Source organism: Actinia tenebrosa, unplaced genomic scaffold, assembly GCF_029948245.1.
Source record: "Actinia tenebrosa isolate PJP-AT-01 unplaced genomic scaffold, QUT_ActTen_1.0 PGA_scaffold6__47_contigs__length_16458017, whole genome shotgun sequence".
NCBI lineage: Eukaryota > Metazoa > Cnidaria > Anthozoa > Actiniaria > Actiniidae > Actinia > Actinia tenebrosa.
In genome coordinates, this window is record NW_028292583.1 from 6,973,831 (window position 1) to 7,001,826 (window position 27,996).

Consider the following 27,996-nt stretch of genomic DNA (forward strand, 5'->3'; position numbering starts at 1 on the left):
TATCTGATGCAGTGGAGAAGAATCGTAAATATAACCTTTAGTAACTTAAGAACGTATATCCCGTGTCCTCTAACTAATAGAGCCAGAAAACTGAAACTTTCTGTACTTTTTCAGCTAATGGCAGTGACTTAATTAAGCCCAGGCCGTTCTTAAGTCTTTTATATTCTTTCTATACTTATTTATAGAAAGCACTGATTATTATTCATGGTTCGATCTTTGTTCCACAGGAATTTGTTTTGATCTTGAGATTGTGGGTCACAGTAGAAGGGCCTAGAACACACGTTTGGTTCGATTTTTATTCAACAAGAAGTTGTTTTGATTGAGATTGTTCAGATTGTGGGTCACAGTAGAAGTCCTAGAACACACGTTTGGTTCGATTTTTGTTCAACAAGAAGTTGTTTTGATTGAGATTGTGCAGATTGTGGGTCACAGTAGAAGTCCTAGAACACACGTTTATTGTCTAGTTTTGAATTTATATTAACGATTTTTTTCTTCAGTATAGTGTGAACGGCGAGTACTAAGCATGTGACCTTCACGTGGACCCAAAACCGAACGCGGAAAGAATATACGATAGAAATTTAGATTTATATTTACTACATTTATAGTTTTGCTATCGTTTATGATTGGATTCGATTTCTTGTGCCATGCACTTAGTCAGAATCAGCTACAAAAAAAACAACAAACAAAAAAAAAAAAAAATTTTACCTTCCTAAGAATAATTTTCTATTTTAAATTGAGATGCGATTGGAGTTATTCTAGACTACAAGTTTTACGTTCGACATTTAATACTACATTTTTACAGCTATTTCAAAAATGTTGAATAGCGCATACTGAAGAGTGTAGAGTTTATAGCAACTCATGTGTTAGTGGCAAATAATATCAAAGCCAAATTCAGGTTGAACATACATTCGTGAGATTGAACGTATCCAAAATATTTTATTTTATGTAAATACAGAATGGCCGGTTTTATTTACAGTCCACACTATGCCGGATAAATTTGAATCCGAATTTTCACACCGAAACCGGAAAAAAAAGTTTTCCGTCCACACTAATACGGCTAGCCGGCGTTTTCAAATTGTTCCACTCCGGAGACCGTATTCGAAAAAAATCGTTTTCGGATTCGCCCGGACTAGTGTGGACGGTAGGCCTAAACGAATAAATAAAAATTGGGATTCAAATTCATCCGGCATAGTGTGGACGTAGCTTTAGTTTAATCACTTCAACTGTTTTTCAGTATCAGTAGATCCAACATTCAATGCAACACTTTTTTGAAATAGCTATATTTAAACTATAACTGCTTTATAGCTTCACCAAATGGGCTGGCTTTCCGGTGTAGTGATTTACTCAAGCCGCTACAGTACTGCAGCTACCGTTATTTTGGTTGGCAAAGAGCGGTGTAATATTTTTGAGGTCAGTCGACATCCCGAATGAACGAAAGGCTTCTATGAAGCACGCACAAGATTCGCTTAGTTAAAAGTGATCAAAAATGTTGCATGTATACAGTGTAACAGGCAAACATTTAACAATCCCAAATAAACTATAATTTTCAATACGTTGACAGCATAACTGTTTTTTCAAACAAAGTCAAAGTACTTTTTTTCCCTTTTTCTAGTGGCTCGACGATTAGACGCGTTAGACTTTTACGTTTGGGCTACCTGTGGGTAATACATCCGCGATGCATTCAGGATGTTATCATCACCATGGTAACAGGCTGGTCCGTTTTTCCCCCGCAGCTTTGAAGAAGATCAGGCGCTTATAATAATATTGTATTTTTTAATTTTTACTTGAGAAGTTTGCTTCTGAATGCTGCATTGGTGGATCGTCGTTAATGCGTTTTCTGAATAGCATTAGTCAGTTGTGTTTTTTTCTACAAGTTTAATCAGTTTCTACTCTGTTTTCTGATCTCTCCCGAACTAAATCATCCTGAACCGACTCGATTAATCGATATGCCACAGCAGAATGTTCTGACGAATTTCCTGCGAAACTGCCTGGAGATAAAGGCATATAGGACCGGATTATACATGAAGGAAGCCTTGGCAAACAAGCTGGACATAAGCAACCAGACAGACGCGGTCTGTGGCGCACCAGAGATGATTAATATCACGACAATGGAATACGGCGTCCAGGCTAAGAGATACCCAAAGATAAGAATAAGTAGTTGAATTGCCGTGTTGATTTCTTTTTTTAGTTCCGCCTTGGCGTGGTCTGACAGATTTAAGATACAGTTGGACCTCGATACGGAAACCTTTCGCCTGACTTTGAATATGCGATAGTAACTGAATGACATGACCCCAACTGGCAGAAGAAAACACCCCAGGAACATGATGACAAAGTAGGCCAAGTCAGAAGCGCTTCTTTGATCCCATTTCAAGGAACAGGTGACGTTAGCAGCCTCAGGTCCGTACCTTGCCCAACCGACTAACGGTAGCGTACTAAGAAAGATTGAGTAGACCCACAAAATCACGACAACTATCACTGACTGCTTGAGGCTTAGAAAGTGTCCAGCAGTATTTGTGTACTTGACGATTGTCAGGTACTTCTCCATTGCTATAGCTCCCATGTGCACCATCGACACCATCCCGAACAGATAGATAAAAAAGGCATGTGTTTGACAGCTCACATCGTTCCATTTTCCCACCGTCACGGACCAAATGGCCAGCGGTATTGCCATGGAACAGGCGAGGAAGCCACTTGTACAAATACTGAGGATGAATACATTGGGAACCGTGATGGTAGAGATGTTTTTGACCAGGACAATGATTACCATTCCATTGAATATGCTCCCGCCAAACGAAATAACAGTCATATAAATGACACCTAGTATATGGGGCATTTCCATTTTATCAGTCGTACTTTACGAACCTGAAAATGAAGAAGTCGAGTTTGGTAAATTAAAACAAGTTTCAACATTACGGAATACCTGATCTATGATTTGATCATTCCACTCGTAAGAAGTTACCTCCAATCAACTAAAAATCCTTAACCTAGAATGATTTATTTTTGAGAACCATTTTATCCGGACCTTCAGTAAGAACTCATTTTAACTTATTCACTCACTGAAGAATCTGGTTTTGGGATTTTGTTGTAGCTATTTCTGTTTGCCTTTAGCCTTCACTTTTTCTCTTTTCCTCTTTACCTTCGAGGAAGAACTAACGTAAATTATGATAATTTTCTCCAGCGCAAATTGCTCCGGAATTAAAACTCAGATAAGCTCCTAGACCGTTTCAATAAGCTCAGTGTAGTTAATTAGTACTTAATCCAAAACTAGACAGGTTGCATTACAGTTAAGCACGTATTACCTCCGCTTCTGCCAAAAAAAACTCGATTGTTTTCGTGTGGCAGGTTCAAAAAAATAAACCCCCAAACGTTCGCCTCGTAAGTCTTTCTTGTTGAGAACCTATATACATGTACAGGGTTCTCATAACTCAGTTTTTTTCTAATGGATAGAGAAAATGAGGCCTTTTTACCAGAAACGTTCAATGCTATTTGAGAAAGTACTTCATGAAAACTATTTCCCAAAAAAAATTGTTAAATTTGACTGAATACCAAGAAGAAGTTATGAAAGATCAAAAATAGAGTTACACTGGAGGCTTTGATGACCTGGTTTTGGTGCATTTTTCAAACTTCAAATGCTCATTTCTCAGCAAGGATTAATTACCTTCATTAGAGTCGAGACTCACCCATATTATCTAAATAAACAAGTTCAATGATTTAAAAGGGTTTTCACTCCAAAAAAATTTATTTTCAACGTTTATGCAAATCAGCAGCACGGGATGACGTGCACGAGCATGAACGTGCTACGCGAGACACGTTTTACTTGAAATTATAGCCTTGAAAAAACTTGGCCTACATTACTTAAAATATTCATTGAGCGACAAAGATCATTGGTTCGGATCAGTGAAAATTTTTTGAAACTAAGTCGCGACATTAAGAAAGTACGTTCGGAGTGTTTGTGAGAAACAAATTGACTAAAAGCCGGCTATTTAATATCGACTTATCATATATTTATTCTGTCGCATAATGGGTTAGAGTATGATAAGTGAACTGAATATATGGTCTTTAATCAATCAAACGACTAAATTTGCATAAGCTTCGTAGGTAAGAAATTTTCGTCAGTTGAGTTTCTTATTTTTTTCGTTCGTCTGGAGTTCATACTTTGGCTAGTTAATACAAACAGCTTGCCACTACTTTTATTATTCATTCATTCATAATGTTGTTCTACTCGCTAAATCCTTTCAAGTTACTTCAGCGGAAAGTCAGGTTAGATGTTCCTTGAGATAAGGAATTTCAGTTGCCGGCTTTCGTAATTCGTTCATTTTTGGTAGTCTTTGGTGTTTTTTTTCCTTACTTTTCTTAAATGTTTGTTTAAGGGCTTATCGAATAAAACTTTAAATTTTTCTGAGAAAGCATTTTTTTTGTTCTTACGAAATTGTAAACCAATATATATATTTTAGGGGGAAAAAAAGATTAGTTGAAAAAAGAGTTGTTGATGAATTTGAACTGAATCAGAAAAATGTAATCTATGATGCTCTCTTAAATGCTCACCAATAATAAACCTGCCTTGCCTAATAGATGATCTTGGCCTTGCATGTAGGTGTGTCTTGAGTAGTGAAATAGCGTACCAAACAACGTGATCAATGTGAGCCGTGGTGACACGAAACCTGTATTGAAGTTAGTTCTGTTGCCAGAGCCAATTTATAGATCTTATTTAGGTCTTCAAGTGATTGGATTTCCCAACCTTGGTCCATTAATTTTTCCCGCATAAACCTATTTAGTTTAAAGATTTAAGTAGTTGCAGTTTTGATTGGTTGGACTGAGGTCGTTAGAGTCTCAAAATGAAAGGAAGAAGGAAGACCGCTTTTGGTCAATTTAAGTTGATTTCTTCACAGCTAACTACGTCCAAGCCATAACTGTTGCCTAAGGCCATTCCAAAGTTGAAATAATAAATGTGATAAATAAAGCTAAGGAAATCATTAGTTTTCATTATTTTACTATCTGCAAAACAGCTTTTTCACCTTTTGGAGAAAATAGCTAGATTCTCGCGGGGAAAAAGCTTTTTTAAATCTGACACGATCGAAATACCGCCTGCTTTTGTTCATATAGCATGCTTAATTCTTAAGTGATTTTTGAGCAAGTAGCCTAGTAGAATTTGAATGTCAAATCTTCAACGACCATGCAGTATTTGTAGAAAGTGAAGAAAATTGATTTGCTTTAGTTAGCTGTGGATTTATTTAGGCCTTCCAGCATTTATTGCGTGTTTTACCTCCCCCCTATTTTTTTTGTAGAAAAAAGAAAGAGCTCAAGAGGTTCCCCTAATTTAAGTGATAGTCAGAATTGCGACCTGTTTAAAACCATACAGAAATTCATAATAGATTCAAAGCGCTTTGATTATAATTAGTATTCATTTAGAACGAATGCTTTTTGTAATTAACTGCTTCTCACTTTTAACTGGTATACCTTAATTTAAATTTACGCCACCCACATTACTTACACTATATTAATCGTTTCCTCATATTTGTTGTTCCTATATGTATATATTTTCTTTCGTCCACATAACTATAACTATATATTTGTAATATGAATAGGACATAGACCCCCTCGATGAGCGTTACGCTCTTGGGGTTAATGTTTCGATAAAATATGTTTAAATTAAAATAAATAAATAAATAAATAAATAAAAGAGCTCAAGAGTTAAGAAGAATTGAAGAGAGAGAGAGAGAGAAAAAAAACGAGTTGTTTGTGCACACCAGCACAAACAACTCGTATCATTAACAATTTCTTCATTAATGTTTAAGACTTTCTTTTGATATTGTTTTTAATTAGCTCTGAAATGAAGAATATTACGACCTAATGGGATAAAATTGGAACATTCTAGTAATGATTTTCCGAAAGTAAATTAAAAGGAGGTTACATTCATTTCGGCTGGTTCTTGAATCGATATTAAAAAGACACGAAGAATAGTACTCTGTACCTCACTTCACCATTGCAGCCAATGAGAAACGGGCTTGTGCTTTAGTGAAGAACACTCTCTCACAAAATGTGTGACCCTTTCAAGAATTACTTCACGATCCAACAACATACACAGAACACAAGAAACAACTGTCTTAGCATTAAACTTCCAAGTCTTAAGACAGAATATGCTCGAAAAGGATTCTACTTTATGGCTGCCAAAATATACAATGAACTTCCTTAGATATAAGAAGGACAAAAAATTTTAAGGATTTAAAAAAACTTTTAGATGAACACTATAATTGAATTTATTATATATGATCTAATTTATATTTCTAATATTTTAGAGACTATTTTTTATATTTAGTTTTTTTAACATTTAGTTTCTTTATGTTATTTTTAGCAGGACCCCCACTGATAACAGCATTATTGTTGAAGGGTCTTTTCGTTCATTTTTCGTAATAATTTTGGTTCATTGTACAGTTTATAATACTATTATCTTCACACTGACTCATTTTTCTGGCTTTCACCGTGAATTGTCAGACAAAGCTAGTGTATCATGTCATTTCGTTCATTTTTCGTAATAATTGTGGTTCATTGTACAGTTTATAATACTATTATCTTCACACTGACTCAGTCATTTCTCTTATTCCCGTGGAGCCGGAAATCATATAATTTTAATGATGAGAAAATCTTTTCCTTCTAATAGAATTCTATTTGTCTTATAAGGATAATCATGCACTAATATTCAGGTTATAACTTAACTTTACACCTGAAGTATCTATTGATGTACGGTTGGGACTAGCCTGAGTAGCGGGAGTTTGGGAAGGGGGGAGGGGAAGAGGAAGGGAAGGGGGAGTGGGGAGGGAAGAGAACTCTCCCTCTCCAAAGCACCGCTACGCAGGCTAGGTTGGGATGATCGTGTCCTATGATTGGTTCCAAAGCGTTTGAGTGTATATTAATAAAACACTTGTATTTTTGGCATTTTTTAGAATTAGTAGTACTTTTACGAATAGAGAAAATGTATTTTATAAAGACTAAGTAAAAAAAGAAAAACAACAAACAAACAAGCAATAGATCACACATGTGAGTTGAGCGTTGTGTGCATAACATTAAATGTATAAAGTCAGCTCATGCTCTCAATAGGCCATTTGCAGCTATCTGTCACTTTGACTATAACGAGTCAATAAGCCACTTCGTAGTTTGAAAAATCGTTTCCAGTGCGCATGCGATTTTATCCCGAATTTTTCACCTTCTTTTGTTTAAACCTTCTTTTGTTCTTAATTAAACAAAAGGTGAGAAATTTGGGATAAAATCGCATGCGCACTGATAACAATTCTTAAACTCAAATACCGCTACATGTCGAGATATCAATGGTTAAAGGGGCACTTGGATGAAAATCGATAAAAATTGGAATTAGCTTAAAACTTGGTTAGACTTATCTATATGGCCCAAATAGTCGCCAAGCAACATATTTTATTTACTTGTTGCCGTTTTCCACCGTACATTAGAGTACTCTTAAGGAGGTTGGAAAGTGTTTTGTGCCTTCACATACACTTACAATTATGAACTAAAAAAAAGTTAATATGGCTATAATATGACAGCATGTAAACCCGGAATGCAAGACTATAAACCAAAGATCACAATGAGCATTGCCATTTTGCCATAGTCTGACGTCTGAACCATAAAAGCCCCCCCCCCCCCCCCCCCAAAAAAAAAAAAAGAAAGAAAGAAAGAAAGAAAAAGATAAAACTGAAGAAACGAAAGGATATCCTGAGACAATTTTAAGAAAATTGATCCATTAAAAATGTTTAGGATTTCCTTATTGACGGAACTATCAAAGAAAGGCAAATGCTTCAGGAGGATTTCCTAGGAGCAGAGCGGAACTGAAACAGTTTGACGATCTCTTTAGTCGCGGTCTTCAAAGTTTCCATAGCATTAATTAAACCTCTTTCTGCATAAAATATAAATCCACTAAACCCTTTATAGTCTGGCCAGGTTGTACGCTCCAGTCTCAGACACTATATAATATATCTAACATTAGATTGATATCATCATCATGCTATACAGATATTAGATTTGAAGCTAAAAATAAACTCAAACGCCGTAAGTGTCCTATTTAGAAGTTCCTGAAAACAAGAGGTATTAGAATTAAAGTCCGGTATCCGATCAATTTGGTGCCGCGACGGGACTGCCAACGCATCGAAAACGTTTGCTGAATGCTGATACTTAAGGCTGGTTTTCACTAGCGACATAAGCGACGGAAGCAGAAGCATAAGCATAAGCATAAAATCGTTATGTTCCAGTGAAAATGAATGTGACGGAAGCATAAGAGGAACAATAGGAAGTTTCCCGTGCAGGGGACTGAGTACGAGAATTTGATTGGCTTACCACCTTGTGTTTCTGTATGTTAGCGACGGAAGCATAAGAATCTGGTTTTCACTAGCGACATAAGGACGGAAGCAGAAGCATAAGCATAAGAAAAAGGAAACCTTACGTTCCTTCTGCTTATGCTTCCGTTGATGTTCTGCTTCTGCTTACGTCTCCGTTTTTTGATTTTCACAGGAACATAAGACGTCTTACGCTTCTGCTTCTGCTTCCGCTTCTGCTTCCGTCGCTAGTGAAAACCAGGCTTAGGGGTAATTAGTACTTTATTTGTACCAAATCTCTAAATCGTTGACACTATACATATTCATATATATAATGAAGTTAGCAATTTCGAAGATTTCTCAACAAAAATGTGTTACCAAGTTGTTCTAGACTGAATACGTAGATATGTTTATTTTTCAACAAAAGCATACTTCCTTATGTTTGAAAACCAAATGGTCAATGGTAGGTCTGCTGCCGAACTGTTCAATGAATAATAATTGGATGGATCGGACGATTATCGGCGTTGCATGGATAAATACTTTCCCTTGCTGTAACAATAAATATCGATATTTTTTCATTTTATGGTCGTTTTCAATCCTAAAGAATACCAAAATTATTCGATTTTTTTTTCCTTAAAAAAGTGTTTTTTTCCGAAAAATACCAATATATAACAACCGAAGTTTTTTGCGCTGGACAAAGGAAAATACTATCAGTTTAATATACACCAACGGGTTAATATTAAAAAAGACAGTAAAATGATTAGACCAGTTTTGTTAAAAGTCAAGCATTTATCAAACTTGGTAAAGATATCAGGGTTGATCAGACGGAGTAATGTTACGCGTATGACGTCATAATCATCGTTATCTGGTTTCCATATAATTTGAACCTGATTCATGCTTTGTAAAATATGTGTTTTTAGACGCTTCCTGAGATAACCAACACGGATTTGAAAACCATATCCCGATCGGACAGGGCAGTCAAAAGTTATAGAAATTTTAAATTTCATAGTTTTCCCGCCAAAAAAATTGCGGGGAAGTTTTAAAAAAAATGTATTGATGAAACTGTCGCTTCATTAATTTCTTCCGGAATTCATAACAAATTAACGTCGGACTAAAATTTCTACATGAACTACACTAGTATAACGCTCTATCAAAATCGTATGTTTTTGGATTTTTGAATTATCAAGCCCAAACGATAGAGTCAGAAATGATCACCTACCGACTGTAAAAATGAGATTTTTTACAAGATATTGTTAAATCCTGTTGAAAATTTCAGCTCCGTTGGACGTCAAAAGATGACTGAAATAAATAGGATTTCTTTTATTTTGGTGCCTTTTTCCCATTCCGTTTTTGAGGTCCATTCATTTGAAAACAAAAGTAAAGAAACGAAGTTTGAACGAAATTAAAGTAGATTCGAGAAAAAAAGAACAATAAAATCTCTTTTTTCTTTAGAAAATTCAATAAAACATAATTTTAAGAAGCCAATTTTCCTGGCACGTCATTTAGATTTTGCTTTTACTCTATTGATTTTTATATCTGATGCAATATATCTTGCCTTATTTTGCCTTATCTTGCCGTATCTTTGTACCCCGACATACATCTGCACCCGTTATATCACTTCAGTTACTCATAATAACTAGTTGACCAGGTTGACCATCGATATTTTTTAGATTAGTTGATCGGTTTATTCTTATTCAACGGTTTTACTTGCCGGCCAACGCGGAGCGTTGGTGTTGACCTATAAAACGTTGCCCTGAGCTGAAAATCGTGGAATAATCGTAAGATAGACTTTCCGACCACGGCCTTGGAATTACCGAATAAACGTTGGTGTATGAAACATAAATTGGATCATGGAATAAAAACCGTGGAAGATTTGGCGGAAAAAAAAAGAGTTACCGAACAAACGACTAAATTCAGCGGAGGAGTAATAAGGAGTTGAAAAACTGACGACTGAAAAATGAATCGTAGGCGACGTATGTTTTGTCTTGTAAAGGGTTATATATTGTTGAAATTGACAGAAACTTCAATATAATGCTGTTGAAATTGACTTAAAAACAAACATTTTGTTCTTTCTCTGTACCTTAAAACACCCAGCGAGGACGTTCGTTCAAAAATCTGGAACTGAGAGGTGTCCACTATAGGTTTTTGCCAAGACCGATGCACAAGGTAAGGCCCGACGTATAGCCAAAGCCTTAGTTTGGATACATATATACGTACTCAGTATTCGTATTGGGGATATACGTATTTTGATTTCATACTTGTTATTGATTAAGTTTTTTTTGGAAGATATTAAACAACGACACAAGGAAAGAGTGTTAATTAAACAATAAACCATTTGATTTATCAGCATTGATTGCTTTATTGTCCAGTAAGGAAAAAGCTGCTGGCAAGTAAAATCAGTTTCCTGAGCGCTTGAATTAATGTCAGTAGTCTATCTTGGGAAAGATCTATTATATAACAAGATTGACTTTACCAACAACGTGACTTGTGTTTTATGCACTCTATCAGGAATTAACAAAATGGCCAATTCTTGTGGCATACGAAGAAGGAGAAGAAGACGAAGTTGAGGGAACGCCAGCAAAAGGAAGGATTAAAATAGACGGAAAAAGGAGAAAGACAAGGAGAGGAGGAGGAGAAAAAGGAGAAGAAGAAGAAGAAGAAGAAGAAGAAGAAGAAGAAGAAGAAGAAAACAAACAACAACGACAACAACAATAACAACAACATCAAGTAAAACGCACAGATAAAGGTGAAGGTCTAGGAAGAAGAAGACTTAAAGAAAGAAAACTGAAAACAATGAGAAGGGAACGATGATGAGGGAAAGATTATAAATAGCCTGAAAAAGGAGGACCCCTGAGGAAGAAGAGGAGAAAACTGAAGTGAACGGCGCAGATAAAGGAGAAGTTCTAGAAAGAAGAAGAATTGAAGAACAAGAGAAGTGAAATGAAAAGAAGAAGGCAACGATTATGAGAAGAAGAATTAGACGAATATAGACCGAAGAAAGAGAAGAAAAAGGAGAAGGGGGAGAAGAAGAAGTAAAAGACGCAGATAAAGGAGATCTAGAAATAAGAAGAATTGAAGATCAAAAGAACGGAAAAAAGAAGAAGGCAACGATTATGAGGGGAAGAATTAAACGAATAGACCAAAGAAAGAGAAGAAAAAAGAGAAGGGGGAGAAGAAGAAGTAAAAGACGCAGATTGTGAGAAGAAGAATTAAGAAGGACTAGATCGAAGAAGGGGCAAAAGAGAAAAAGTGAGGAAAAGGAGAAAGTGGGGATGACGATGTAGAAAAAAAAGCAGGCAGAAAAGTAGAACAGGTATGAAAGCCTTCGTCATCCATATTTTTGCTTTAATCACAACGAAAATCCACATTTTGCAACCTTTTTCTGTTGTCGAATTAAATTCCTCATTATGTCATAAAACTTCCAAAACCTAAATATCGCGACTAAAAACTTACAAAAACCGCCATATCTGGCGAAGGTAAGCCACATTCGGCATTCGAAGCAGAACAACTGAAAGCACAACATGGTACATATATCTATCTACCCGGTGAACATATTGATAATGCCAAGTACTTACGGCTATTGGAAGATAAGCTCGATGATCAATACTGAAGGTCTTGAGCTGCACGTACTACGAATCTGCAGAAATGAATGCAGGCTATATATACTGTATACTATACCTATCCGACCAATCAAAGACTAGACCACTACTGAGTTGTTTTGACCTCAAGGTGTCTGTTGTGTATCCTCAGTAACATGTGCTAAGCTGATTTGCTAATAGGGAAACTGAAATGACCTTGTTTAAACATGATTTCAGCATCATAAACGACGTCAAGAATTAAGATTGTTCGTCCATCCCACTCATTCTTTGCCCAACAAGTCGATCCACGGCCTGCCGCTGTACTTGGATAAAAAGCAACTTGGATAAAAACTTGAGTCCGGCAGATCTTTTTTCTAGCTACCAAACTAACCAACTGTTATTTTACTGGCAGCTCAATCGAAGTATTTAAAAAATCATTGGCGCGGTGTTACGCGGTGTTATAGTCTTAAGACACAATCATTTAAGTCATTTAAAAAGAATTGTAAAAAACATATATTATCTATACAATAACATATATTTCTTCTATGATAATATCGATTTCTTTTCTTGCCATTAAAAAAAAGTAGTTGCCATTATGTCCTGTTATGTGTGTGTGTTTATGATATTTGCGATTCCTCTTTTTTTTGGACGCTATATATACTTAACTAACCCACTATGGAGGGCAATTAACTAGAAAGCATAAGGTACTTTAATCGCCCTACACTTTTATTAGCCTAAAATAATATAATTTCCTTTATTTGTATTACAATATGTATTCGTATATTATATCCTGTAAATATACATCTGTATATAACAAGAGTGTAAACAAACAAGTTGAAGTTACGAGTGTATAAACTTATTCTATATCCATTCTATATCAAGATATGACTAATAAAGTTTGGAAATTAAATTGCAGTATTTGATTCTAAAACTACTTCTAGGCTGAACTTTGAATTCTAAATGTCCTTTCTTAGGTTCGCAATCTTTCGAAATTGCTTTGGCGGGAAACTGAGGAAGAGATGAAGGTGAACAATTGAGTGGCATGGGTGGCGTGGAGTAAGAACGCTTGCTTCTCATCATTGCGACCCGGGTTCCGAATTCCCGGGCTCGGTATCATATGTGAGTTAAGTTCTTTTGTTTTTTCAATTTGAGGGTTTTTCTCCGGGCTGGCCGTCAGTTCTCCTCCCCGCAAAAATCCGACAGTTCTATAATAGATTTCAATTCCTACTTAGGAGTGTGAATATATCAGTGTGAATAAAAACCATATCAGTAAAGTGATACGATACTACTTTACAGTAAACTGGAAACGTTCACTCTTTTTCCATATGATATCGCTCACTTGCTCGCAGTGTGAATAAAAACCATATCAGTAAAGTGATACGATACTACTTTACAGTAAACTGGAAACGTTCACTCGTTTTCCATATAATATCGCTCACTTGCTCGCAGTGTGAATAAAAAACATATCAGTAAAGTGATACGATACTAGGTACTTCACAGTAAACTGGAAATCACTTGTTTTCCATATGATATCACTCACTTGCTTGCTTGCAAGCTTGTTCACGATATCCTATTGGGACGAAAGTTCTGTGTTCTTCGCCAGTCACAAAATTTGTATGTATCAAGTTTTATAAAATGTGTATGTTTATATTGTGACAAATAAACTAAACTAAACTAAACTATATGGAAAATCGTGAATAAAAACGATATCAAGCTCTTAAGTATCTTATTTCGCACTATAATGCAAAGAAATTACAATGTTTAACAAGAGCATGAGATGCTTAAAAAACAAGAGGCCAGAAACTTGAACAAAAGCTATTACGGAAGGGGGGGGGAAAAACGTATAATTTGTGGTCCAGGAATCTACTAATCTACACCTGAGTCCCTTTTATATACTATTTACCATAACAGCAAGTTCTTTGGCCTTAGAACACACATGGTACATGTAAAGAGTTATTTCGTAAAACGTGACTTGATGGGTTTTTTTTCGTGAAACGTGAGATGGCAATTTTCATCATTTACGACAGTCATGGCCTTTTTAATTTCCATGAAGAGTGATACGAACACCCGTTCATACCACCCCGAACACAGGCCGTACCAAAATAGAAAATTTAATTGTGGAACCAACGATGACAATTTTTATGAGAGCGTAAATGAAGGACGGTGGCCACTTATCGCAAGGTGTTTTTTTACTTATTCCCTTTAAATTGAAGAGCGTGATCAGTAATATTTAAAAGGTTTTTCAAACATTTTTATTTTGACGAAAGCTGTTTCCTCCATTGGTTACAACTACCTTAACAAAGGTTCATGCAAATCCCCACCCTCCTACCTCCCTTCCCAATATCTGCAAACTAAACAATCTAATATTTGCAAACTGCTCAAAAAATATGTATTAAAGTTATTTTGTTTGTACTTCTAAACTTATTTCCTTGAAACTTCTCAGTCTTACTAATCTTAACATGCTCTTTCCAGCCTTGGTAATTATTTGGCTGGTTTACTTATTTTAGAATACTCTGAATAAAGCTCATTCTATTCATTTAGAACTCTTGCTCACTGAATCGGAATACGTATGAATCTGTACTGAGGTCATTGCATTTATAATACACTGAATAGTTCACCAATAATATAATAATACAATAATACAAAAGCATATATTTTCCCCCTAAAAAATCAAGAACGACAAAGAAATAAAGGAAGATATTGAAGCAAGTAGGAAACGAGAATGATGCAATCGCTCTTGTTTTCATTCTTCGTTAATTTATATTCTAACATGGAAGATAAACAGTTCTTATCAGCAGCTCCAGCCTCCGCAACCATCTCAGTTATTCTCAACTCCTAATACTAAAAAGCTGTTGTATCGTTAAAAATCGCCTTCAAATATTATAAAACCTGACAAATTGGGGGTGGGATTATGTCAGACAATTATATGAGCGATCAACAGCCCTCTATATTATTTCATCAGACCATACAGGAGACACCCACCCACACATCTATGTGTACGTATCACTGCTCAACAATCTTGTCGTTGTGGTTAAGAGAACCCTTAAACATTATGCTAATAAGCTCTCCCGATGAAGTCTTTGGTCACTCCGGGGGCGTTGCCCTGGCGACAGCTATCCGGGATTTCCGACCTTCGGGTCAGGGGTGTCTTGTCTTGTCTACTACCATTGAACATCACTATAATATCTCCGGCTTGACAAAGGTGTTAGCTGATCGATTGCACGCATTGTATTTAAAAAACGTCAAAAATCCGACAATTAAAAGTTATTTTTTTAGAAATTAAAACCAGCCCAACGACAATTTCTTCTGGGACACATTTGACGAGATCTCACGGCACACGATTGTGTTTAGAATCCGACGAGAACAAACAGGAAGCAGTTCTTTTGCTCGAAGGTTCAAAAATTAAATTCTTTTTGGTCACAAATTAGACCTGTCATTATATTTAATGCTTTGAACGTTTAAATAAGCCTTTCATTACAACCGGATATGAAAGGTTTGATACTTTTAGCGTCAAACAGAACGCTGAATGTTGAAATTAATAATTCGAATGACAGTCCTAATCTTTGAACACAATAACATCCTCAGTGTTGAAATTTTGGCACGAAACACGCGCTATAAGATTCCAAGTGGAATTTAGAAGTTAATTTTTGCGGAGGGAGGAAAGCCGGAGAACCCAGGAAACCCTAAAAGCACAGGAGAGAACCACCTTGTCGGGACTCGAATCCGGGACGCATTGGTGAGATGGCGAACGCTCTCACCGCTACGCCATCCATGCTTCCGTGAGCCGACAATACGCTATCAAATTTAAAGGAAATACGCATACTGAAAAAGAAAAAGAAAAAAGAAAAAATAGAAATAGAAAAATATAAAAATTTGAATATAAAACTGGCCTCTCGATTTAACTGAGTTACGTTTTTCAATTTTGAGGTCCGTCAAGTTGGATGCGCATGCAACCTTGAGAAAACATTACAATTCTCATATTGATCACGTTTCTTTTCGACTATTGCCAATATGGGATATGAGAGGCTCAATGAAGATCGCAATAACTAATATATCTAATGTCTTTTCATTAGTCTTTTGGACATCAAATGTTCATTTCCTAGTTTTATCTATCTATTGTTTTTAACCAGTCTTTCATTGTTTGATTTTCAGCACTCTTTCACTTATTTTTCCCCCTTCTTTTTACTAGTTAGCCAATCAGACAGCGAGAATTTGTGCATTTGCACGTGAACTCACTCAGCGTGACCGCAAATATTTAAAATTATTGCAACAAAAACTTAAATGGCTAGAAATTGACCTAGGTGATACCTATTTTGGTCCCTTTGCTGGCTAATACTGGATACTTTCGTAAAAAGCCTTTTAACTGTTGGAAACTTTGGCAGGAAAGGATTCAACGGCATTGGTAAAAAAAAAAAAAAAAAAAAAAAAGTGGCCACGGTTAGGTCCGTCGTGCTGTAAGAACAGAGGAGTTTTGAATTATTTTAATCGTTGAAGTTGTGCACTTTCGCACTCACTTGAGATACATTTATAAGATAATGCCTAAGGCTGAACGGAAAACAATTAAATAATAAACGGATACACTCGTACTAATACCTTTCCTTATATATATAAACACAGTTAATAGAGGGGGATTTATTTATTTTCCCACTATTAAATATGATATAAACTCCTGTATATTGATAAATCCTAGGATTTTGGCCAGGCGCTCTTCCGGCATTTAATGCTGTATTCAGAAACGTGCATCAAAACCGTGATCTTTTTAGTATCATTTGGTGAGACGTTAAACATCTTGGAGTCGTTATCTTAGCAGTTTGATCAAGTAGGAAGACGTTTGAGGTCATTGACAGCACTTTGAGGGGGTTGAAGGGAAATTTAATTCCATGCAACATCCTGTCTTATTTCATCAGTACAAAAAACAAAAAACAAAACAAAACAAAACAAAACAAAAAAACCCCTGATTAAATCTATATTTGATGGGAGTCAGTTCAGTTGCCTGTCGGTATGAGAAAGACAAGAAATCTCAACCATTCCATTTCACGAATCATCCTTTATTTTTAACAAATAAAATGTTGGATAGTTGATTGGCTGGTTGTTGATATAAGTTATTTGGTTTGTTAGTTATTACCAACCAACCATCACCTATATATACTATACTAGCCAATCGGCGACTATCCAGTGTTTTAATAATAATGATCTTTATTGCAAATAATAAATAAATAAGTTGGACAATCGATTAGCCCATTGGTTGGTTGGTGGTGGGTTAGTTGGATAATCGATTAGCCCATTGCTTGGTTGGTGGTGGGTTAGTTGGATAATCAAATGGCTGATTGGTTGGTTGGTGGTGGGTTAGTTGGATAATCAAATGGCTGATTGGTTGGTTGGTGGTGGGTTAGTTGGATAATCAAATGGCTGATTGGTTGGTTGGTGGTGGGTTAGTTGGATCAGTAATCAAATGGCTGATTGGTTGGTTGGTGGTGGGTTAGTTGGATAATCGATTGAATTTTTTTTCCGAGGAGATCGGATCACATATCACGTGGTAATGACGTCACACCTGTTTTAACTCCGAGTCGAATTTTAGCCCTTATTTTCTAGAGAAATGCTTTATGCTGCCTATACCTTGATTGTCTTCCTCTGGGCACAGTTTCATTAAAAATTATAGCCGAAATTGCTACTTATGGGGTATCTATTTACAAAAAAACACCGCTCATTCTACTGTCATATGTCCCTAATACTTCATTGAAAAATTAGCAGGTAATCTAGTAACGCGATATCGCCAAAACTGAAAATATATGATTCAAGATAAAAACGCAATGTTTCATGAAAACTACGATCATGCCAAATTGTCGATTTTTTCCCGATCTTGCTAAAGCGTTGCGACAAATTGCTCCGTCTAACCACGCCCTTACCATACTTCGGGAAGATTTCGAATGGTAGCCAAGCGCGTTCAATATTCCAATTTTGAGATCGCATTTGCTCAGTCTTAGCCTCGACTGTATACAAATGTGTTTTTTTCTTTTATTAAGGTCTATTGTGTACGGGTTTTGGTTGAATAGCTGAATATTTTAACGCACAATCGAATCTAAGGCAGCGCAAAGAGTACTCGAAACTGGAGTATTCATGCAACGTGCAAAGGAATTCGATTTTGTACTAAAAATGAAACAAAAGAAATCCCAGAGCATCGAATCGTCGGAAACTATGACATCGCCTCAATATTTACTTACTTTTGCAATTATTCTAGTCAGCCTTTAAGAAGTTATCAATGATCATGAAATTCAGGGAAAAGGGTGGGGCATTGATCTGTTGTAGTTCTGAAAAAATCCAAGAAAAAGATCGAGGAGTTTTGACATGATCTTAAGCATATGAAATATTGAGAATATTTTCAATTTGTGATTCATTTTAAATGAAATCTTATTCCATCAGTCCTATTAAGTATTAACTCCCGTCAGTGACAATGAATCTTCTGTAGTCTTATTTTCTTACCTGTATTCAGAGTATAAACAAAGTTTCAAGTTCGATTGCGATGATGACCTCTGTCGCTTGCAGCATGTCACATCTACACGAAGTTTGTCATAATAAACATTTCTTAAAACCTTTTCTTACGCAAGGCAATAGAAAGAACTGAACTGCCTTAAGAAATCTTTTACGTTGTGTTTAAAATTTTGTCCGAGAAAAGCCACACATACTAAGAGGATGAGCACCAAAAGCATTTTGAATACCACTCGTTGTGCCGAAACTAACACATTCAATCATAGCATCCTTTTTAGGATTTATCTTATCCTTTATTCTTCTTATTTTTTATTTTCAACTCCAAAGGGGGCTGACTATCCAACCAATCCAGCCTCTGGATCCGCCCTTGGCACCACGCATGATAAACGAATCCTTAAGTGACATGCATTTAGCAAATAATAGCTGATGTTCAATCGTCAATGAAAGGCAGACATCAGATGAATCCGCACTGCTTCACTTATGAAGCTTATGAAAGAAAATGTTAAATTTCGATAAAGGTGCACAGTTTTGTTTATTCTATTCAAAATGTAGGGTGTTTCTCGAGTTTTCTTCACAAGGATGTTATGACTGCTGTCAGTGTTTAGCCCTTCAGAACTAAGAGGGGGTTTTCATCAAGAGAACAGAGAGAAAAACAACGCAAAAGGGCAAATTAGAGAAACTTTTCGCACAAAAAAGGAAGCAATGTCTAGAAAGAGAAGAAAAGGAGAAAAGAAAAGAAAATAGAAAAATGAAAGAAAGAAAGAAAGAAAGGAAGAAAGGAAGAAAAGAAAGAAAGGAAGAAAAGGAATGAAAGAAAGAAAGATAGAAAGAAAGAAGAAGAAGGAAGAGGAAGAAAAGAAAGAAGAGAAAAGGAAGAAAGCCTGAAAGAAAAAAAAGAGAATCCCGCCCCTCCCTGTTCCATCCCCTCCCCCCTGCTGTCTGCTATGAGGTCCGCTAAGAAAGATCCCGGAGAAAGAAGAAAGAAGAAAGAAGAAATAGATATATTAACTCTGTCTTTAGCGCATTCAAAACAATTTTTTTGGCAAAACAGCAGGAAGTTAAAGGTAATATTTGAAATACCACCAAAATAGCAGGAAGTTTGTAATTACCACATCTTAATTAAGAGATTTAAAGATGGATTACAATTTTAAAATAACGTCCTGCTGTTTTGCCAACAATTTGTCATCTAGCCGATCCCAATTTTTTTGGGCTTTTCCATTTTAGAAAATTAGAAATTAGAAAGGTCTTATGAGCCCAAACTAACATGCCAATGGATGAACTGCCTTTCGTTGTTTATGAATTTTTTTTACACACTAGCAAACTTCAACGAAACCTAAGAGGGGAACTTTGAAAGCTACTTCAATAATAGGCAATACGCAAGCATGGTTACCCGTTACTTTAATCAACACGCAACATATCTGTTTTTACCATAACTTGAAAATTTCTCGCGCGCTGATTGGTTTAGAACCATTGTCGATTAGAGGCTAGACCTGCTTGTGCTTACGACATCCGTCACGCGCACTAAGCGAGCGGATGAAATGGCTTTTTCAAACTATTTACTTGTCTTTTTGTTCAATTTTTTTTCGACTTTGTTATGTTAACAAAACAAATCAAAGTCAGTTTTCTATGGGTCTGTACTATAATCGAACATGAAATGACGTAAAAAATGATCTAAACTTTGCAGTGAAACCACTCGCGCACAATATGTACATTATGAAAGCATGGATAAGAATAAACATTTTTCATTTTTTATAAACAGTGTGAGAAGACGCGATACAGTGTTTTTGGTAAATGCAATGCAAAAAAAGCCTTACCATGAAATTTAGATAAAAATACAATGTCCATGGGATGGCTCAAAATTTTTGGACATTCTCAAGGCAAACAAACTATTTATGGCGGGTTATATTGTTTTGAACATTACTTACGTATTTGAATGTTTACGAAAATATATTTTACGCTTTCAATTCAAATTCCTGGTTATTTTTACTTGAAAAACGAAAGATAAGTACAGATGATCCAATACAATATCATGCAGGTTTAGTGAAATTTACCTTGGATATCTTTCATGCATTCATATGCAAAAGCTTTCCGAACTTTTTAAGGACTAATCAACACTATAAAACAGACCTGAAAACTGGTTAAAAAATGTAAGCAAAATATAATCTTACTTTATGAACCCTATTTTTTACGCAATGAAAATAGAAAAATGAAATTTCCTGAGATAAAATTCCTGCGAAAATGTCCCCAATAATAGTCGAGTTGTGATCTGGAAGTTACTTGTTTTTAGTTCAATGATTTTCGGTTTGTTTACATCTCGTCAACTCAAAAACCAGTTTTTATCAGTTGTTTGATTTCGAAAGCCTGTCACAGCTAGCTTTTGATTGGTTAAAAGAAAAAATCTAGTAAAACTGGTTTTATATTGGAATCGTGATTGCAACATCTGCAAGGAACTGTAAAGAGATGACTGAATCGTCGAAAAGCAGCTGCAAAATGCAGCGTTTTTCAATACTTGAAAGCTATCTTAAGTAGTCGTAAAATTGAACTCGATATTTACTAGAAGCAAAAAAAAAAAAAAAAAAAAAGACCTTATCCGTCATGCAAATCACAGTTAATATAACAGAGGTGCTTTTTCCAGCATTATCCGATGGAATTTTGCTACCTAGTCCATATAAAAAGTTGCAAAAGCCCTGGAAAGGGTCTATCTGTCACTTCAATTATAGTTACAAAAATGCAAAAAAGCCTGTTACCCATTAAATGTTTACTTTCTAAGCCGTTTATATCAAAATTCTTCATAATTGGTCATTCCTTTCCGTGAGGCTGATCAAAATTTTTGAGCATTGCTGTGGACAAGTAAATGACAAGAAGCATAAAATGAAGTGCAAAAAGATAGATTTGCAAATATCGACAACAAAAAAATCAATTCGATTGCCATGGTTAACTTAAACCTGCGATAAAGATAACAAATCACTTCTAATTTTCTAAAATGGAAAAGCTCAAAATACTTTGGAAGAAGTTATCTTAATAAAGAGATTTATGAAGAGATTACAGTATCAAAGTCCAGATATTTGCCAGTAAAAGTCCCTTACAATTACTATCTTATATACTATCGCTTACATGTAAATAAACCTACGCTGAACTGTTTATTGGGTGATCATTCAAAGAGTATAGCTTTTATGATGTAGGATTATCTCCCATATTTTTCTATTTTTCGTCATTGTTTCCTGCAAGCGCCGGGAGCAAGATTCGGAAAACCTTTGAGTACATCTTTTTAATCCATTACAATTATCATAAAGCCCTGAGGGGAGTGGTTCTTTCTCATTTATCATTGATTTTCTTTAATTAAAGCAAAATCCCAGTGAATTTCATTCATTTTGGAGAAATTTCTCTTCCCTATTTTTATGTTTTCTGATCCCAGCCAAAAAGGATGTGTGTTCTAGGTACCAAACAAGGGTAAAAGTCGCCAAACGCATGCACAACATCCTTTCCCGACCGTTGTTTTGACATGTCGAAAAGTGAAATGATACGATGGGCGTTACTGCATGCAGAAGTCCTTACAAAGTATATCACGAGATGAATATCTTCATGAATAGAGCAGGTGCATGTTACGTCATAACCACCATCTTCGTTAACGATAACAAAGCATTCCTCATTAGCTTCTCTTGTTAGATCAACCAACATGGCGGAAATGTGTATTATATTTGCATATAGACATGTAAACTAGTGCACAGTAGAGCAAAGTCGGTCAACCTAGATAAACAACATGCCAAGGCCATGATGCATAAAATGTGCACAGGAAGGGAAAACTGCAATACGCATGAAATTAGCATAATTGTTTGTCTTCCCATGCTCCCCTTCGGTCTTAGCTTTGATGATATAACCTTTATTGAACCCTACGTTTTTTCAATTACGTGTATAGGGAAAAAAACACTATTAGCATTATTCTCTTACTATTAGTTAATAATTGCATTCATTACTACTGAGTTGGACCTTGCGTTAAATAAAATGATTGCTTATTTTAGTCTCACGTACGTGAGTTGAAGATGTACGTCCGATGTATAGCCGATAAATGAAGTTTCATTCAATTGTTATTTGGAAGCTTCCAAAATATCTAGAGCAAACAAGATGCGACTTTTCTACAATCCAGACTTTACTTTAAAAATCTCTGATTGAATTGTTGAAGATGACCGCGAGATATAAAATATTGCGGAAATGCGCTTAAATAATTTGTAAAAATACTTGTTGGAAATCACTGCTGAAGAGATTCTTCCAAGATAAATATTTCTTAAGAACACTAACCTTGGAAAAATTAACACGACTGTGGCGCAGGGAGCTTCTTCTCGTCCTTTTCTTTTGTGTATAACGTTTCTAATGGATTGATCAACGACCGAATGGCCAGCGGCAGGTATTGCCTGAAGATATTCCCAGCATCCAACAATCAGCATCCAATCATCATCGTGTTTTGAAATCCATGAGTTATATTATTATCTATTTATCAGCAAAATACCGCTCACGAATTAAAATATCTGGGTGTTAAAAATTGATAAGTTACCTCAGCAGATATCATCCAATTCTAGTCTATTTGAAATTCATGTCAAGTGCCATTTATTTCTTAAAAACCTAAGGATTTCTGAAAACTATTCTTTTACAAAAACTACTACACATAATAAAATACGGAATATGTAGGGTAAATACAATTTAAGGAGAAAAAACTAGTAACGGTAAAAAATATTTAACAAAAGCAAATGATGCATTATAGATGATCATTATACTAACTATCAAAAAGTTATGTCTTGAAAATGTCAGTGTTTTGCGAGTTTTTCAGCTGCTCAGGTGAAAGAAAGAAAGGAAGGAAGGAAGAAAGAAAGAGAGAAAGAAAGAAGTAATATCCATATCAACCTAAGACATCCACATCCCCTCTTGAACTGATATTGTCTGTAGATAATTTGTTTTGCTGAGCCTTTGTTCAGATCACTTAGGTCTATCTATATTTGCTTCGGTCGGAAACCGCGTAAGTGATATGGTGCTTTAAAGTGTATATGACACGAAAACATTCCATCATTTAAAATGTATAGTTTGTTAGTAATAATAAATATATCGTAACAAAATTTGTTTCAAAAGCTTATTTCTTGAGATATTTGCGAAAGTTAATCCCAATTTGTGACGTCATTTTGTTGACACGTACTCTAGATTCAGTAGTAATGTACAAAATATAAATTGTAATTCATATGAATTAACAACAAAAGACATATTTTAGTCAGCTTCATTTGATAGCTTACGTAGTACTCTTCCAATGTTGGGAAACTGAAAAGTGTACTACTTGAAATTAAGATTCTATATTCAAACATATTTCATGTATTTGCAACTAAATCTGGAGACTTGTAAACAAAATGACGTCACAACTCGTGCTAAAATTTTTTGAATTTCTAGAGAAATGCGTTTTTGGAACAAATTTAACCGTGATATTCTTATTAATGCCAATAAAATACACATTCTTAACATTAAAATTTTTTCGTGTCATATACACTTTAAATATTTTGTCCAAAGAGGCCGGAGTCTACAATAATGTCGTAAGCTTCCTTTAGATTGCACCACTTAATGCATGCTTTTTCTGGAATGAAAATTTTACCAACATCGCATATTTTAATCCAGATCTTAAATTTTTGATCTGCCGACCTTTTTTTCCGGATAAGAAATATTTTTCTCGAACGTTGCAATATTTTTGTAACTTTGCCTCGAGAAAAACTGCCGACGCCAAAATACAAAAACAAAAAAAAAACAAAAAAAAAAAAACAAAAGAAAAAAAAAGAAAAAAGAAGAAGAAAACAAATAAACACAAGTACGAATACAGACTCTGAGGCCGGCAAACCGCAACAACGAAGAACCTCTGTCATAAAATATCTATCTATATAAGTAGTATAGATAAGGAGTAACAAGAACTGAGGAGGCATACGTAATGGACACGAATACATTTTCCACAAATTGATTTCGTTTCATGAGCGAGTATCGTCTGGGTTGAATGGGTGCTGAAGTGCTGAGGTGTAGTATAGGTTTATCATAAGAATATATTCTATAGTATATTTTTTGTAATAAGCTTACCAGTTTTTTGTGTGTATTCTTGGTGTTGTTCTTTGTCAGCGTACGTGATTTGGAGCCAATCCGTGTTTTCGCCTTTTTACGTGCCTATCAATATAAATCATTATCTATATTGGTAGTCCCGTCAAACAAAGTTGTATAATTAGTGACTAACAGTCGAAAAAAAAACAATGGAATTACTGTCTACTACTATGTATTAAGTTGATTATTCTTTCAAGGCGAAGAAAAATCATTTTAAATAGTGGAAGTCAATATTTGACAGTCACCGATCACAGACGTTATTCACCCTGGAGAGAGAGAGGCTAGCTTCTGATTAAAGTCTAGTGCTAGACGAAAAAGTATCTTAGGAAGTGGTTGACTGGTAGAACGAGGAAAATTAGAGAACCAGAAGCAAAATCCTCAGCACAGGAGAAAAAGCAATCACCTCTATTCCCTTAGTGATTTCAGGAATTCAGCGCATGAAGGGCGATTGAGAAATGACAAGTATCAGGGTCCCATAATCACAATAAACAAATGTGTGAAAACTGTGCCTAACGTACTGAAAAAGACCAAAGGATTTTTTTTCTGCCGAGATTTTTTAAAGATGAATTTCAAATTAAACAATAATCAATTAAAACCAATTTATTTGCACTAGATAGATGTGGCAGTGCGCCGTGTTGGATGGGCTCGGATATCAAATAAGAACATGCGTAATAAGTAAATTACGAGCCTTAGATGAAACGACTGAAGAAGAGTGCCATACAAGCCTTTCACAACTTCGAGTCGCGTAAAAAATGAGCCAGCTCAACTAGAAACTGTGCACAGCTGTTTCGGCCTGTATTGGGCCTCGTCAGCACAGTGTATCTAGTGAGCTGGCAATCCTGTCCAAGCTGTCCACAGTTTCTAGTTGAGCTGGCTCATTTTTTACGCGACTTGAAGTTGTGAAAGGCTTGTATGGCACTCTTCTTCAGTCGTTTCATCTAAGGCTCGTAATTTACTTATTACGCATGTTCTCAATTTATTTGCATGCAAGAATATCTCCCAACATCAAATTGGAATTTAGGAATATTTTTGAGGAAGGAAAAAAACCCTTGAAGCAAGGGAGAATCAATCTCAAACTCACATATGACGTTGAGTACAGGAATCGAACTTGGGTGGCAATGGTGGGAAGCGATCATTCTCAACACTATACCACCCCTGTTTCCCTTGCATTTCATTGAAAGAAAAAAAAAACTTCGAAAAAAGGTAAACTAAAATGTCTTACATTAAAAGTCATTTTGCACTTATCAATTTGAGGTAAATAATTTGTTTTAATGAAAGAAGGGAAAAAATCATTTTGCCATTAAAGAATGTATCCTGTGGTTGATGAGAGGGAGGGTCCCTTGTATATCTTGCCAATGGGGGAAGAGTCCCTTGTTATTTTATCCAAGGGGGAATTACAGTAGTCCTTCCTTTTTATTGGCAAGGGCCCCTTATGTTTCTGCTTGTGAGGTTGGAAGAGCCCCTCCTGTTCCTTGCCAAAGTGGGTACTTGTTTCTTGTCAATGGGAAGGAGGTAAATGTCTGTTCACAGGCTGTGACACCTATGACACTGGGTCGACACCATAGCTGACCTTGTACCAGAACATCTTCATCTGTACATTATGAGCATTGCTGTAACCTCATGTCTTCATTGGAAAATATATAGGATCCTTAAATTAGAACATCATCTTCATCTGTACATCTTCATTGTGTATAATATTATATTTTATCATTGCTGTAACCTCATTTCTTCATTGGAAAATATATAGGATCCTTAAATCAGAACATCATCTTCATCTGTAAATCTTCATCTGTACATCTTCATTGTGTATAATATTATATTGTATTATAGCTTGAACTTCATTACTTGCCATTGCCATATCTGACCCTGAAATCAGAACATCTTCATTGGGTATAATATTGTACTGCATCATTGCTTGTACCTCATTTCTTCAGCAGGCCATGTTCTTCAAGCAATTCTTTTAATCTTCCTGATTGATAAAGTTCTGCTGTTTCTGTTCCACCTCCTATGCTCTTCCCTTTTATAAATACATTTGGTACAGTCCTTTTTCCTGTCATTTCTTGAAGGGCATCCTAAATAAGATCAATGAAAAATTTACAGCACAACACACAACCACATTAATGCATTTGCACGCTTCTATATGCACTGGCTTTTTTTGCCAAACTAGCTTTTAATTAAAATTACGTGCCTTCCTTGGTAAAACCAGCCAGGTTCACATCAAAATGTGCCCATTTAAAGTAAAAAGCCAGTGCATAAAAGTATGTGAATAAATTATATGTTGTCATACTTTTTGCTTGTTGCCCTGTATAACTTGAGCTCTAGCCTGAATGACCAAGGTATCAATAACCAGCAAGGTAAAGGCAAGTGGCTATTCAACTTATCTGCCCAAATATTTTAGTATTTAAAACATACCAAAATAAAATTGATTTAAATTTATTTTATTACTCTATACTTTCTTATTTCGAGAACCATTTGCCAAAGAATATGAGAACTAGACCTGGTATTGGCTAGTGGTGATGGTTGGGGGTAGTTAGGGTGTAGAATTAACAACCAACACTGCAATCTTCAGACAAACACTAAACATTAAAAAATGAAGATTTGTTTTAATCCTTGTACATTTTCTTGAGTTTATCACTATGAATTTTGATTCAAATTTCTAATATGCCCCCCCCCCCCCCCCCCCCCCCCCCCCCACTTCAACCTTCAACCTATACACATATTTTTCTCATTTCTCAGCCACCAAATACAACATTATAGAATCCCTGTTCCAAACCCTAAAATCTCCTAGCAAACCCCAGTTTTAAAGCGGCAACCTGTTCTTTTGGATAGTACATATCCATAGGCTCTTCTAAACCAGAGAATAGCAAACAATATTACACAATTATTACGTAATTCAAAAACCGTACTGACTTCAAAGTTGCAAAGTACGTGAAGTTTTACCTGAATAGATTTGCCGTCTTTTCTTCGTTCAAGTTCAAATACAGTCATTTTTGAGACTCCAGCTTCTTTCAGGATTCTTTTGGCCATTAGAGAAAAGGAACAAGTAGTCTTTGAAAACACAACAACGGCATCTTTTCGTACTGCTTGTTCTATGAACTTTAAGCTCTTTTGGACCGCCATCTTTTTAGGACTTTTAAAGCTCAGACCCCTCGGTCCACGGGGAGCCCAATTTGGATAAAGGTGAAAGGTTAAAAAATAAAATCGGGGGACCGGGTCGGAGGGGATCGGAATCCACTTTAATTTTTTATTTATTCGAGGTCGAGATAGTGTCCTCCATAACTCCATAACAAAGGGGAGTGAAAATCGATCAAAAATTCGCTCCCCGTCCCGTCCTGCCCCATCGAATCTTTTTACCAGCCCCCATAATACAGAGCGGGCTGCCTGTGGATAGATGACAGAAAAAAGCTTTAGCGCACGGTTACGTAATGCGGCTACCGACGACGGCGACTTCGAATTCCCACGCATCAGTTTGAGTAAAGAACCAGCTATTTTTAAAATCG

General features: G+C 35.8%; 2 protein-coding genes across 3 annotated transcripts; both read right to left on the bottom strand.

Annotated features, from left to right (window-relative positions):
- Nucleotides 1-684: 684 nt before the first annotated feature.
- On the bottom strand, nt 685-24,585 carry LOC116308265 (visual pigment-like receptor peropsin). Of its 2 annotated transcripts, none has more exons than XM_031718649.2 (2): nt 24,479-24,585; nt 685-2,862 (listed from the first exon to the last, which is right to left on the bottom strand). In XM_031718649.2, exon 2 carries the CDS (start codon nt 2,837-2,839, stop codon nt 1,919-1,921), a length of 921 nt encoding a protein of 306 aa, XP_031574509.1. In that variant the 5' UTR covers nt 2,840-2,862; nt 24,479-24,585; the 3' UTR covers nt 685-1,918. The 2 variants fall into 2 exon arrangements, with proteins under 2 accessions (XP_031574509.1, XP_031574510.1); XM_031718650.2 differs by lacking the exon at nt 24,479-24,585 and adding an exon at nt 22,679-22,725.
- A 1,159-nt stretch (nt 24,586-25,744) lies between these two features.
- LOC116308267 (uncharacterized) lies at nt 25,745-27,616 on the bottom strand. Its single transcript, XM_031718655.2, has 2 exons — nt 27,437-27,616; nt 25,745-26,568 (listed from the first exon to the last, which is right to left on the bottom strand). Exons 1-2 carry the CDS (start codon nt 27,614-27,616, stop codon nt 26,419-26,421), a joined length of 330 nt encoding a protein of 109 aa, XP_031574515.2. The 3' UTR covers nt 25,745-26,418.
- Between the last annotated feature and the right edge of the window lie 380 nt (nt 27,617-27,996).